Source organism: Gymnoscopelus braueri (assembly GCF_963280865.1).
Source record: "Gymnoscopelus braueri genome assembly, chromosome: 15".
Taxonomy (NCBI): domain Eukaryota; kingdom Metazoa; phylum Chordata; class Actinopteri; order Myctophiformes; family Myctophidae; genus Gymnoscopelus; species Gymnoscopelus braueri.
Window position 1 is genome coordinate 8201539 of NC_137620.1, and position 15239 is coordinate 8216777.

At 45.5% G+C, this 15239-nt stretch overlaps 1 protein-coding gene across 1 annotated transcript in view; it reads right to left on the minus strand.

Annotated features, from left to right (window-relative positions):
* Window positions 1-5238: 5238 nt before the first annotated feature.
* Window positions 5239-15239, minus strand: part of frem1a (Fras1 related extracellular matrix 1a) — a 61175-nt gene continuing 51174 nt past the window's right edge. The window contains exons 33-41 of the mRNA XM_080451515.1: window positions 14640-14712; window positions 13943-14092; window positions 12501-12811; window positions 11991-12038; window positions 11476-11667; window positions 10082-10204; window positions 8055-8170; window positions 7166-7251; window positions 5239-5817 (exon numbers count right to left, since the gene is read on the minus strand). Of these exons, the coding sequence (XP_080307641.1) occupies window positions 5612-5817; window positions 7166-7251; window positions 8055-8170; window positions 10082-10204; window positions 11476-11667; window positions 11991-12038; window positions 12501-12811; window positions 13943-14092; window positions 14640-14712 (1305 nt within the window). The 3' untranslated portion in view covers window positions 5239-5611. The remainder of the gene's footprint in view (window positions 5818-7165; window positions 7252-8054; window positions 8171-10081; window positions 10205-11475; window positions 11668-11990; window positions 12039-12500; window positions 12812-13942; window positions 14093-14639; window positions 14713-15239) is intronic.

Sequence of the window (15239 nt, forward strand, 5' to 3'; positions counted from 1 at the left end):
AGCGAGCTCCACAGCTGTAGCTCCGCTGAGCAGAGTTTTAGCGTCTCCGGTTCCCATGGTCACGGTTTCACGACCAGTGAAACTAACGACGGCAGCATCCAGCAACAAGCCTCTCGCTCAATGCTTGGATCAATGGAAACTTTGCAAGCCGTCCCCTTGGGTGCTGCGCACCGTTCACAAGGGTTACAGACTGCAGTTTGCCAGGAAGCCGCCCATGACAGACAAGGTATTGTACACTCGAGTGTCGGGCCAAGCGGCCAAAACCTTAAGAGAGGAGGTAGCCTCCCTTCTAGACAAGGGCGCGATAAAGAAATTATCTCCGGATCAGAACCGTCTGGGTTTCTATTCGGAATATTTTCTGGTGAAAAAGAAAGGGGGGGGCGTAAGACCCATATTGAATCTGAAGGGACTCAACAGGTTCCTGCGGGTGTTTCATTTTCAAATGCTAATGACCGTGAAGTTATTACGCACGGTGCGTCAGGGCGACTGGTGGACAAGTATCGATCTGAAAGATGCTTACTTCCACATCCCAATTTATCCCCCGCACAGAAAATTCCTGCGCTTCGGCTTTGAAGGGGAAGTGTACGAGTACATGGTTCTCCCTTTTGGTATGTCGTTGAGCCCACGGGTGTTTGTGAAGTGTACCAACACGGCCATTGCTCCACTACGGAGACAGGGAATCCGTCTGTCGACCTACATCGACGACTGGTTGATAGCCGCAGGCTCGGAGGAGGAGGTGGCACGGCACACGGCCGTGGCCATCTCCCATCTGACGTCACTGGGTTTCACAATCAACGTCAAGAAGAGCGTTTTGGATCCCACCCACCTCAGGTCGTCGGCTTGTGATGGTGTCTCCATGGTGTGTGGAGGCACTCAAACCATGGTCACTAGCAGCATTTCTGTCCCAGGGGGTCAGTATAGGAGCTGTGATTTCGTGGAAGGTCATCACCACGGACGCCAGTTTGACTGGGTGGGGTGCCGTCCACGAGGGCAGGTGGACCAGGGGACTGTGGGATCCGACACTGCAGTCGGCTCACATCAACTACCTGGAACTGCTGGCGGTTTTCCTCGCTCTGAAACATTTCGAGGCACAGATCTTGGGTTGTCATATCGCGGTCAGAACGGACAATACGACAACCATGTGTTTTATCAACAAGCAGGGAGGCTTGACCTCCCTGGTGTTGGATGGTCTAGCACGCAAGATAACGTTTTGGTGCGAGTCACGGCTCGCGTCCATACGGGCGTCTCATGTACCGGGCCTCCTGAACTTCGGAGCGGACTTGCTGTCCAGGGGCGGTCTCCGGTACGGGGAATGGTCACTCCACCCGGTAGTGGCGAAGGATATCTGGCGCAGATTCGGTCACCCACGGGTCGATTTGTTTGCCTCCGAAGAGAACGCGAAGTGTTATCGGTTCTTCTCAGTGAAGAGGGGGGACCGTTCCATGGGCATGGACGCCTTGGCACACAGTTGGCCGAGCGAACTGCTTTATGCCTTCCCGCCAATGGAGTTGATCCTCCCCACCTTGGAGAGGGTCAGGCTCCAGGGGTTGTCGGTGTTGCTGGTGGCTCCAGCATGGGGCACGTGGAGGTCGGAGATAGCTCCGCTCCTTTACGATACGCCTCTGCCCCTCCCTCCCAGGGCAGACCTGGTGAGGCAGGGAGGGAACGAGCTGTTCCACGAGCGCCCTCAGGACCTAGACCTATGGGTTTGGCCCATGAGAGGGCGAATTTGAATTCATGTGGCTTCCCCCCTGACGTGGTGGCTACCATCCAGGGTGCGAGGGCCATGTCCACAAGGGAAGCTTACGAGGTCAGATGGAATATGTTCGCATCTTGGTGTCTGGAGCAGTCACCAGTGGTGGTGGCTGTCCAGGCCCCGGTGGGCAGCATTCTTACTTTTCTACAGGGAAGGCTAAATCAGGGTTTATCCTTCTCGACGGTGAAAGTATATTTGGCTGCCATTTCGGCTTGCCACTTAGGTTTCGACGATGGCAAGACGGTGGGTCAGCATAACTTCGTGCGCCGATTTATGAACGGCGCCAGAAGAGCTAGACCGGTCAACAGGCCACTGTTCCCAGTCTGGGATTTGACGGTGGTGCTGGAGGCACTGTGCCGTCACCCGTTCGAGCCTTTTGAGTCTATGGACCTGAAGGTCATTAGTCTGAAAACGGTCCTTTTGGTGGCCCTGTCCACGGCTAAACGGGTCAGTGACTTGCATGCGCTCTCGGTGAGCCCGGAGTGCATGAATTTTCTGAACAACGACAGGAGGGTTTTGCTTAAACCAAACCTGGCGTTCGTTACAAAGACCGGGGTGGTGGCCCCAGATCCGGTTGAATTGGTGGCTTTTCATCCGCCTCCCTTCGCTTCGGCGGAGGACAGGCGGTTACATTGCCTCTGCCCGGTGAGAGCTTTGAAGCTCTATTGCCAGAGGACGGCGGTCAGTCGCTCATCGACACAACTCTTTGTCTCTTTTGGCGTGGGGGTTCAGAGGAAGGCGGTCACCAAAGCGACGCTTTCTAGATGGATCCGTGATGCCATTAAGCTGGCTTATGTGAGTAGTGGTGTCCCTGTCCCGGGGGGTCTGAGGGCCCACTCTACTAGAGGCATGGCTACGTCCTGGGCTCTCTACAAGGGAGCTTCGATCCAGGAGATTTGTGCGGCTGCAAATTGGTCGTCACCGTCGACTTTTGCGGCCTTTTACAGTCTGGACGTGGCGGCGTCATCAATGGCGCACGCTGTCCTGGGTGTGGCTGCTGCCTCCAGGTCAGTGGAGGATAGGGAGTAGGCTTGGGGCCTTTTCTCCGTACTTCCGACTTCCTCTTTAGGTTTCCTCATTATTATGAGGCGGACTGTGTCTGCCTGTTAGTGAATAAGGCAGACTCTTGAGTCTGTCAGGGCCTACTCTTGTTATCTATCCCGCACCCCAGCCCACCGGCTGGGGGGGCGCCCAGGGGCCGTGAGGTCGTGGACCTATGGCCTGGGGGTCTTAGGTCACGTCCGGGGGGGACGTGACCTAGGAGCTGAGGGGCGTGCGGGGTTGTCAGGGTTGTGTGGCTCATTACCTCAAGGGGGGTTTATGAATCCCATAGTGAGTAGTAAACGGAGAACCGTGGTAAAACTAGAGGTTACGAATGTAACCCCGGTTTTAGTAGGTTCGGAGTTTACTACTCACCAGACACCCCTTTCTGTGCGCATTTGGCATGCAGAGAGGAGAATGTTAAGAGGAAGAGCCTACGTCACGAGGGAGCTTTATACTCCCGGGTCTTCCGGACTCGTGACATACCCTTAGCCAATCAGTATTGGCACCGGGAGCGTGTGTGTTGCTCTGTCTCATCGCCTGAGGGCGCTGATATCCCATAGTGAGTAGTAAACTCCGAACCTACTAAAACCGGGGTTACATTCGTAACCTCTAGTTTCTACTGTCGGGCAGAAACCAGCTAACTCCAAAATGTATTCATTTTTCAGGAAATGAAAAAACTAAACAAAAAGTTGAGTTAGGAGGTTTTGTTCATCATTGATAAGAACAGCTAAATGGACCTCCAAGCTCACAATGAGGTTGGAGGTCAAAAGGGGGTGGAGCCTGGAGTCAGAAAAAACAGCTAACTCTACCCCCCTTTGGAGTTAGCTGGATTAGCAGAAAGTTTGAGGATCCAATGGAGTTAGCTGGTTTTGTCAGAAGCACTTTTTAATACTTTGGTTCAATATTTTTTAACACACAGACGTAAAGGGTGTTCAATAGCACTGATTTATGGAAAAAAAAATGCAAAAGCGTCAAAATGGAGTTAGCTGGTTTCTGCCCGACAGCAACTAAATTATATTTTTTCCCTTAATTTTCAAAAAAAATTCAAAATTATTCAAAAATAGAAATCACCACTTCACATCGCGGCGCGTTGTGAGCTTTTTCTTTTTTTAATAGCCAAAATAGAATAAAGTACAAAATAGAGTTGGTGGTTTAGCTTCTTATTATGCTTTAGTTGGGCTGGGGACCCCCTGGAACCCCCTCAAGGACCCCTGGGAGTCCTCATACCACACTTTTGATAACCACTGGACTAAATAAGAACTAGTTACTGTATATAAGTCACAGTAATGGACAAACAAGGTTTCTAACCGTCAGCGACGTTAGGCAGGCAGCTTTAATAAGCGTATTGCAACGGTATCATTTGCAATTAGGAAATGCCAGCACTGCTTAAAGGAGTTAATGTGAGTGTGTAAAAGTTCAGACAAACATTTCTTTAGCCCATGAACTCTGTCTTACTGACGATCAAAGAACTGATAGCATCAGAATGTTTTTAATGGCTTCTCCGATTTCACGCTTAATGGTCTCTTAGTTCTTTTGATATTATCGCTCTCTTATCTTTAATGTGCTTTTTATACATTCACATATTACCTTTTTTTAAATAAATACAACGTTTATGAATATGCAGTATTGGAAATGTAATATTTTCACCCATCTGTGGTGCCAGTGCTTGTGAGAGTCTTATCCTTTAAAATGTACCTTGTTCGTATTGTTTGAATTACATAGCGTTTATGACATGAACAACATATCCTCCTTTCTAAAGGACACACTTTTAGATCACGACATAGTATTGTAATATTGCATTTTTGTATAGTTTAGCGCTAAGCCTGTCAGAACATGATATTAGAGTTGTACAAAAAAAGACAAAGAGAAAGAATAATATTAAAAAATATTTAAACAATGCAGAAATATACGTAATCTCTGAAACGAACAACATACACCTTAAAATAAGCACACAACACAAACAAAGAATAGACGGTACTAAAAAAGAACAAAATCTCTTGAAAGCATACATGCAGCAGAAGAACAATAATGTCACTTCAAATGAATAATTAGCATACATTTAGATACAGTGTAAACAACGTTACTTACAGGTATAGTACATGGAGTATCAGCGTACTTCTGTTAGTTTAACCACTTAAAGGGAAATTACACCTTATAGGCTGGTTTTGTGGTTCGTCTCTCAGTTCAGGTTAAAAACCACAGCAGGGTAAAAACATGGCAGGCTGCATAAGGCTGACCTTATAGTGTAAGCAACGCAGCTGCAGTTAATCAAATTAAATGGGTGTGTTACATTTAAGTGTGTCAACGTGCAAGCATTGACCGGTGGTAAACCCATGGGTCTGGACACACCCATTATTGATTGTATTAGACGCAGCCATGTTGGTTATTAGCCTGCCATGTTTTTAATCTGCCGTAGTTTTTTGACAGACAGACAGACAGACATACAGACAGACAGACAGACAGACAGACAGACAGACAGACAGACAGACGTTATTATTTGTTATTTTGGTAAATTGAAAACATTAGGAGAAAAAAAAGTGTTTTCACCTATAATGACATTCCCTAAATAGGGGGACGCTAGGATGAAAGTAGTTCACAGACCCAGATTTATAGGCACAATATAGTGTTTTTTGAGGGGTGAGGAGGGGTTCCCGTTCCTGTCTGTGCTGGCTGGGAGTTATTATAGTCCTGAGATCAGTCTTTACTGTTGTAACAACTCCTTTTGAGACAGAGTGGGTGGGTTGTGATGTAACAACTCGTTTCAGACAGAGTGGGTTGGTCGTGACGTGCCGCCTATACGCTTGCTGGCGGTCACACTTTGACGGAGCACACGTATCGGTGTCCCCGGCTGCTCTTGCAGTCTCTGATCTGCCACTTGGCCCGCCTCCACACCAGCACGCACTTCCTGCTCCCGCCCTTCATCTTGGAGCGTGGAGGGGTCTTCCTCCAGTTGGTGTAACTGACCGCCTCCCGGCCCACCCACTCCCAGCGGCCCCGGCTCTCACCGTCGTTCAAACCTGAGGAGACAGATATTAAATATAATATTAGACTTTATTTGACTTTCTGATGACATCGGTGGGCGTTTCGCAGGACTTTATGATGATTGGTGAAGGGACCGGTTTTCAGCATAGTGTGCAGACATGTATTAAGTGGGATTAGTGTGTTTTAAGTTCTCTTTGAATGTATTCATTTAATTGTCTTGTTGATGTATAGGTACAGTTGCCTTTAAGGCAATGTACAATTATATGCTTAGTGCGTACTTCTGCAAATGTTAAAGTGTATATGCATATCCTCCTCCTTTGGGCCCTTGGGTTCAGAGGACATTCCTTGCTTATCAGTAAACTCACACACACACATAGATACACCCACACATATTTTCAGAGGTACAAACCTCAGACTGAAACTGATTGCAAGAAAGCTACGTCTCAGTAGCTTTCCATGACAGGCCTACACTTTGTGTACGCCCTGCTTTTGGTAAGATCAATAAAAGAATCTGTAAGACAGAGTTACGACAGTGTAATCTTGGAGCGATCCTGGTGAAGCATTGCTCGTTGCACTCCTGGCAAGTAAATTGAGATCTCTGTGTCCGTGTGGTTTCATTGGTGTCTGATCACAGCATTGAGGTTTATGATTATCGATCGATAAACCTAACAATTGGTTCAATGATTGGCCTGGGCATGAAAACCCGCCTCCCGCGAAGGTCGAGGGACCGCCCTGTTTTCAGACTGTTACCACGGTCATAATTGAAATTTATGTCATTTGTTCTTGTTAACCAATTTGAACCCATTAAGACCTGGAACGCATCTGTGTCATTTTTTGATTTGAGCTAAAAAGCCTTATTTTACACTTAAGCTATTCAAAAATAGCAGATCTACAAGTTCATAGCGCGGCACTCGGTGCCGCGCTATGAACTTGTAGATCTGCTATTTAAAAAAAAATCTAAATCATGAAAATGTGTGCAAATCTTTGAATATATATCTTTTTAAAGCGAACATTTGTTACTCAAATCTTTGTTTCTGGGGGTCCCTGGAACTAAATATTTTGAGATGGGGGGTCCGTGGCTAAATACAAATTTTGGGGGTCCTTGACATGAAAAAGTTTGAGCACCACTGATGTATTTTCTGTTCATTAAAGATCTGGAGAGACAGGGAGACCCCTGTGACTGAACAAACACTATATAGCAATACCGAGTACAAACGCCTTGCTCAAGGGCGCTTCAGCCAGGCAGACAGGATTGGTAGGACAGCTTGTCCACGTGGTGCCTTGTCCACGTGGGTTATATTTGAAGCTCTGCTTACAGCTATGTGCTGTGTATTGAGTTATATGTACAAAGAAAACATGCAGTTACACTGCAACTACACTGACCTATCCAGAATGGTTTCCTTCCACTGAAGTCCCACAGCCAGTTCATATCAGCTTGGGAGAGAACACTGGCCAAGTTACCTTTATACCTGCAAATAAAACACAGTTAATACTTCAAACAACACAAAGGTCAGACAGACAGACAGACAGACAGACAGACAGACAGACAGACAGACAGACAGACAGACAGACAGACAGACAGACAGACAGACAGACAGACAGACAGACAGACAGACAGACAGACAGACAGACAGACAGACAGACAGACAGACAGAATGATCAGGGGTGGTGGAAAAGACTGAATTAAATGATTGAATGAATGAATGAATTTATTTGGAGATTAAAGGAAAGAGCACATCAGCAGTTCCACAACATATAGCAGACACAATATCACCGAGGACAAACACACAATAAAGCAGTATTGTGTGTAAAAGTCCGGAATTGAACATTTACTTGTGTAAAAGTGCAAAAGTAGTGGCATCAAAATGTCCTTAAAGTACCAACAGTAGAAAGTACTCAGTACACAAAATGTTCCGTTTCACAAGTTTTCAAATGTATAAAATGTATAACAAATCTTTTGAAAATAGCCGATCTACAAGCTCTCAATGCGTCGACATTGTGAGCTTGTAGATCGGCTATTTTCAAATAGACGAAATGTATATAGGGTGGGTAATGTATGTTTTGTAATAATAATGACAATCTAAGAAATTATTAACTAAAGTTTTCAAATAATTGTAGTGGAGTAAAAGTACAATATTTGCTTCTGAGATGTAGTGGGGTAGTAAAAGTACTGAAAATGTCAAATAACCTCAAAAGTGTACTTGAGTAAATGTACTTAGTTACTTTACACCACTGCCCTTATGTCCATGATATTCCATAATGCCGTGCTCACCTCTCCTTGCAGGCCCGGTTAGCAGTGCTCCACGTGGCCTTGCGCTCCGTGCTGAGCATGTAACAATAACCACCGTGGAAGACCCAGTCATGAGGACACAACTGAGCGCTCACCATCTGTGTGAAGACATGACCCGTACGATGTTACACTGCATCATCTGAATGTGCAGATTGAGCTAGATAAAAGCTGATTATGATTATGCACACATAATATTCTGTGGTAGAGTACAGAACCAACATTGTGCAGAGATGTGGAAGTATAATTTCTTGGTTGATGGCGGCCAGTGTTGGGCAGTAACAAGTTACTTTTAATATATTACTGTAATATTATTATTTTATCCAGTAACGAGTAGAGGTATTACTCTGCCAAAACAGGAATATTATAGGCTACCATATTACTGTAAAATGTAAAATGTAAATGTAAAAAATAGTATTACATATTACTCAGGTTTTGTTGGCTGCCTTTTGAAAACATCTCAAAGGGGAAAAAAAGTTTGGGAACCACCGCCCTATATTGACGGGTGATGGAAGCTTCTACTTGCATCAAGCCAAGAGTAAACTGAGTGAACAGGGGCAACGTTGGTTTAGTGTATTGCATTAGATGTCACCGTAATGCAGGGATTCCGCTAGCCGGTATTTACCGGCCATTGACCGGTAAAATGTTTAATTGGCCGGTAAATATAAACACCACCGGCCACCGTGGCCGGTTGGGAAAATGCTGTTATTAGGCTATTTTATCATTTAAGCCTATTATTAATATTATTATTTGCATAAAGTAGTTGGCTACAACCGTTACAATCATAATCATTTAAAGTTTATATCATGTTCTGACTGTGTGGTTTAATTCCGACAGCCTGCTCGGCTGCTGCTGCGCGCTGCAGTTATAGAATAGCCTATTCGTTGTACGATGGTGTCGCGCGTTGAAAATATCAGAGCTACAAGCTCACAGCACGTCGCAACGCGCCGCGTTGTGAGCTTGTATGTCTGCTATTTTTGATACGCCACAACACCGCTAAGAGACACAGCTGTGTCTCCTCCTGATCAGCGCTGAGTAGGGTGGCTCGCTCGGGTGTTGATAAACAGAACCGGGATTTTCCGAGGTGATAGAATCTGAACCAAACCGGACCCAATTGTCGATAAAGGGACCCGTCCCGTCCCGAACACGTGCGGGTCGTGGATATTATGCAAGCACAGTTACTGCAATGGATAAAGTGGTGAAAGTTGGTGAAAGCAACTATAAAGGCAACCCAGCAAGCACAATGACGTCATGATGACGTTATGATGACGCCCGGTCATCACCCCGGTGATGGTCCGGGTCCTGACTGTGCTTGCTGGGAAGTAATCAACCTCGCGCAAGGCCACATATATCATGACATATATAATTAACGTTAACAAAACAAAACAAAACCTACTTTTGCATATCAAGGTTGAATGAGAATCGATGTAAAGCCCAAAATATATATTCATTTGTTTATACTGTGCGACGGTGTTGCGCAGGGAAACCACAGCCCGCAGGGTAATTAGGACTCGCCCCAAAACACCCTCGCCCCCATTTTTCAGGCAGACCAGCGGTTCTTGTATTCTTGTTTTTGTTTTACTGAGGATATGGGTAGAAATAGGTATAGGATTAGGTATAGTTTTACTGAGGTTAAGATCAGGAATAAGGTTAGGGTTAGGCATAGTTTACTGATATGTTTAGGAATACCAGGCGAATACCGCCGGATTTTCCCCGGGGCGACTGTGTTTTGGGGCGAGCGTTTTGGTATTCGTCACGCAGCAGTTCAGCAGCGCAGCTCTAACGTAACGAGGTGTAATGAGCCCAATCAGTTGGGTGCATGTATGCAGTGCAAACACGCATGTGACGTTAATTATAATATGGCCGGTAAATGTATTCTTTGGCCGGTAAAATATAATCCTGCCGGCCATGGTGGCCGGCCCCAAAAATGCCTAGCGGAAACCCTGCCGTAATGTGAGAATGTAGTATCATGTCATGGTATGTCAAAGTGTTCAGTGTGGCAGCACTGGTACCTGGTCATTAGGAGTCCATGGTTTCCAGCTCACCCCGTTGCAGTGAAACAGCCGACTCATGCTGTGGTTGAAGTGCAGCAGTCCCTTTAGCTCAGGGACACAGGGTTTGGTATCCACTGTCACCTAATAGACAACACAAATGTCCACAGACATGTCAAAACTCATGTATTTATGATTACACCATTAAATGGTAAATGATGCATTTATATACTGTAGCGCCTTGCCGCCTTTATCCAAAGTGCTTCAATGTGCCTTACATTCACACACCGACAGCAGAGGAAACCATGCAAGGCACCAACCTGCTCATCGGGAGCTGTTAGAGGTTTCCCAAGCGGCCGCTATACCTCCATTAGGGGTAAAACAGTTAATCGGACAGCCAAAAGGCTGCCGTGGTGGTCAGAAGCAGTGGTGTAAAGTAACTAAGTACATTTACTGAAGTACTGTACTTAAGTAATTTAACTTTTTGCATTTTCAGTATTTAAAATTTTCTATTATTTCACTTCTACTCCAATACATCTCAGAGGCAAATATTGTACTTATACTCCACTACAATTATTTTAATTCTTTAGTTACTAGTTACTTTCCTGATGTACATTTTTATATTTTATACACAGGCTATTTGAAAATAGCCGATCTACAAGCTCTGTGAGCTTGTAGATCTGCTATTTTCAAACATTTTAGTACTTTTACTTCTGGTACTTAAAGTACATTTTAATACCAATACTTTTGTACTTTTACTCAAGTAGCATTTTGAACACGGGCCTTTTACTTGTAACAGAGTATTTTTATATTGTGGTATTTCTACTTTTACTTCAGTAAAATATCTGAGTACTTCTTCCACCACTGGTCAGAAGGGTGCAAGGGCCACCGTGTGGTCAGATGTTGTGGACTGCGAACGCTTTTGAGAATGTTCAAGTGGGCCCTGATGCAGAAAGATTTTTTGCACTTTTTCTGTTTTTCATGTGTCTATGAGGTTGATAGAACTTCATTAAGCCCACTGGTGGTGTTTTTATGGTGTTTTATGTCTTCTCTGACTATTTTGAGTTTCTACCTGGAGTCTGAAACCTTGAGGGTCAAACATGCCAATTGAAAAACAGCCCTTTATTGACATAGTAAAAATATACCCTCCCCCTCATTTTCATAACACAACAGGTGTGGACAGGTGGGTGGTGCTAAGGTGGTGGAGGAGGTGCTAAGGTGAGAACCAGGTATACTTATTGAACTGGAGGCGTGTCCACATAAACACATAATTTTAACAATTTCTGTACACTTTTTTGGAAAAAATCTTCCTCCTAGTATAACCATAATAGCCTACCTGATGATTATGTTTTAGGGGGGGAAAACATCTCTGAAAATCACGGCACCCCGTCTTGAAGTAAGCAGGAACGTCTCACCTGTCCTTTGGGCGGTCCGGGTTGCTCTGGGCCCGTGGCCTTTCTGCCAGGGTCTGGTCTGGCCTTGGTGACCGGTGCTGACAGCACCTGGCCTCCACTGACCACTCTGCTGACCACACGCACGTTGGCCTTCCTGCCCTTCCTGGACGGAGACGTGTCGTCCTCCACTTGCATGTTGGTGATGCCGTGGTACTGGGATCAACCAGAGAGGGGGAAAGTTAGCTAAGTACATTTACTCAACTACTGTACTCAAGTACACTCTTGAGGCACTTTACTTGAGTATGTCCATGTTTCGATACGTATGTCCTACTGTACTTATGCTCCACTAGATCTCAGAGGCAAATATTCAGTTCACAACGTGTCGCGAGAAAGATACAAGTTTAACTACTTTTGTGACTTTATTACTCAAGCAAAATGTTTATATATGAGTGCTTCTTCCACCACTGTTAAAGACACAGCAGACATCCCTAATCAGTCCAGTGAGGTGGTTACCTACCGGCGTCTTAGATGCTTACCGTGTAAATGACATCTGTTCCATTGTTAAGCACTGAGGAGGGTGCGATCTGGAGGATGAAAAATAATATGGATGAGGAAGGGTTAAGTACAGAGAGGTGTGTTATACCTATAAAATACAGATAAAAAATGGAGGACAAAAAGTTTGAGACATTGTGTGCTTAATGTCCTCAAAGTCACGCATCCAACAACCTTTGAACCGAGCAGATTGTAGATCATGGCCAAAATATCTTGAAAACGGTAGATTTTCGATGTTTGAGTTCTGGCCATGTTCGCCAGTTTCTTTTTAATAACACGGGCTAGGAAGAGTAAAGGTCACTTTGAGCTGCATCTAAGGCATCTTCTGCCATTTCTGTCGGCCTTACCGTTCGGCCGCTAGGGGCGTTTTTTTTTTCACGGAACCCGAGGCTTGGCTCGGCCCGACCAATTAGCATAGATTTTCGGCCAGAATTTGACAACTCTACTTGGGAGTGAGCGCTGAAAACCCGAGTCATAAAGGAACAGGTACGTACAGTCTTCGGGTTGCTCATGGCTCTCAGCTTCTTCTTGGTGAGATCTGCTGCTGCTGGTGGAGGCTGGGGGATGCTATCTCCACGGGCAGGAGGCTGAGGGACGCTATCTCCACGGGCAGGGGGCTGAGGGATGCTATCTCCACGGGCAGGGGGCTGGGGGACGCTATCTCCACGGGTCCAGATGACCTGGGACTGTGCCTCCACGGGCAGTTTCTCCAGCTGAATGGATCCATGCTGGGGGTAGAGCTCTGACTTCACCTCTTTACCTCCCAGGATGGGAAGCCCCCGGTCCCGCTGCACTCCACAATGTCCTGTCATTTAAAACAACATGGAGAAAGTCTGTTTTGGGGTGTGTGTCACAAGCCACCATTAAGCCTGAATCATAGCCAAAAATAGCCAATCTACAGGCTCACAACGCGGACGTGACGTGTTGTGAGCTTGTAGGTCGGATATTCTCGGACGTTCTTGGTCGTTCTCGGCCGTTCTTGTCGTGCGACTCCATCGCAAGACGGAGCATAAATTAGGTTTAACATTGCTATTTCTAGAGACACCAAACTCACCGCTCCATGTGTCTGTGATGGTGATGTGCAGTCGTGTACTGGTGATTTCTTTCTCTATGAAGTCAAGTGCACGCACGCGCGCGCCTACATGTTCGCATGTGCACATGTAGCTGATATTGTATGAGAGTCAACCCGTGACGAGACCAGCATTAGTTTTAGTCTTTATAAATCTTCTCAAGGAATGCCTTGAATTATAGGAGCTGAAAAAGGTGTAGGCTATTATGTATGAGGACGCTCACTGGTAAACCTGTTATGCACAATAGCCAATAGGTACTTGGCTCTTGAATCTAGGGGGGCGCGTTCTAGCGTGCACCGTACCATGCCGTACCCGTGCGGAAAAATGACTGGCCACACGCCGTGGTGTCCCGTGAAGCGACCAAAACACCGCTGGTGATGTGAGCTGTGGAGACTATAACACTCACCTCTCCCCGTGTCTGTGATGGTTCAGTGAGCTGTTATAACACTCACCTCTCCCCGTGTCTGTGATGGTTCAGTGAGCTGTTATAACACTCACCTCTCCCTGTGTCTGTGATGGTTCAGTGAGCTGTTATAACACTCACCTCTCCCTGTGTCTGTGATGGTTCAGTGAGCTGTTATAACACTCACCTCTCCCTGTGTCTGTGATGGTTCAGTGAGCTGTTATAACATTCACCTCTCCCTGTGTCTGTGATGGTGAAGTGAGCTGTTATAACACTCACCTCTCCCTGTGTCTGTGATGGTTCAGTGAGCTGTTATAACACTCACCTCTCCCTGTGTCTGTGATGGTTCAGTGAGCTGTTATAACACTCACCTCTCCCTGTGTCTGTGATGGTGAAGTGAGCTGTTATAACACTCACCTCTCCCCGTGTCTGTGATGGTTCAGTGAGCTGTTATAACACTCACCTCTCCCCGTGTCTGTGATGGTGAAGTGAGCTGTGGCGACGGTGCCTAACACGGCTCCCTCAGGAGACACCAGGCTCAGCTCAAACGTCTCCTCGGCCTCCTCCAGCCGGTCCTGGCTGATCTCCACCTGCCAGCTCCGCTTGGACACACCTATAGACACAGGACAGTTTACAGACAGCATGTTGTTTGTACAGTATGTGGTGGAGTGATGTATACGCATGTTGGAAAGTATGTGTAAATATTAGTGCTTGCTTGTGTGTACAATGTTAACCCATTTAAACCGGGAAAACATCTGTGTAATTTTAGATTTTATCTGTATATATAGCACATTGGTTGGCTATTAAAAAATAGCAGATCTACAAGCTCATAGCGCGTCACTTTGTGCCGCGCTATGAGCTTGTATATCTGCTATTTTTTAAATCTTGAAAATGTGTGCATATCTTTGAATATATATTTTTAAAGCAAAAATATTTTACTATAATCTGTGCTTCTGGGGGTCCCTGGAACAACATATTTTGAGATGGGGTCGGCGGCCAAATGCATTTCATTTTGGGGGTCCTTGACATGAAAAAGGTTTGAGCACCACTGATATAGCAACATACGTTTTTCAGGAAACTGTTTTAGAAGATTTAGAAGACATTTATAGAATTGGCTTCAGGTCTTACTGTAATGTGTGAATATTAGTGGTTGTGTGTACCTGGATCAAACTGAACAAGGGAGGAGGGACTGGTGAGGAAGTCTTTCCCTGCTGTCGCTGTGATCTCATTCATCTATAGGATAATGGAAGAAGATTGAGAGAATCACCTTACAGTCTGTGTACAAATACTAAAAGGCAGATGTTTTTTTATTGTCTTTTTTTTTTTTTTTTTTTTTAACACTGCTGTGGTTCCCAAACGGTGTGCCGTGGCACACAGGTGTACTGTGAGGCAAGTCTTATGATTTTATGACAACTGCACATTAATACTGAAATACATATTCAAAAAGTTATGAATTATTATTTTTCTATTTTACCATGTCGAGCCTAAAATATATATTTTAAAGGGATAGTTCACCCAAAAAAATGTTTTTTTTCCTATCCATCAGTCATCCCATGGAGACTTGAATTCATGGATATGTTTTTGTTTTTGTCGCATTCCTAAGCCAACAATTTGATGACCAGCGGACGGGTAGGCAGCGGTTCTGGTAGGAGACACAAAGGAGACTCTTTGTGTCTCCTACCGGAATCGCTGCCAGTCATCAAATTATTGGCTTAGGAATGTGACAAAAACAGATAGGAAAAAATAGTCATTTTGGGGGT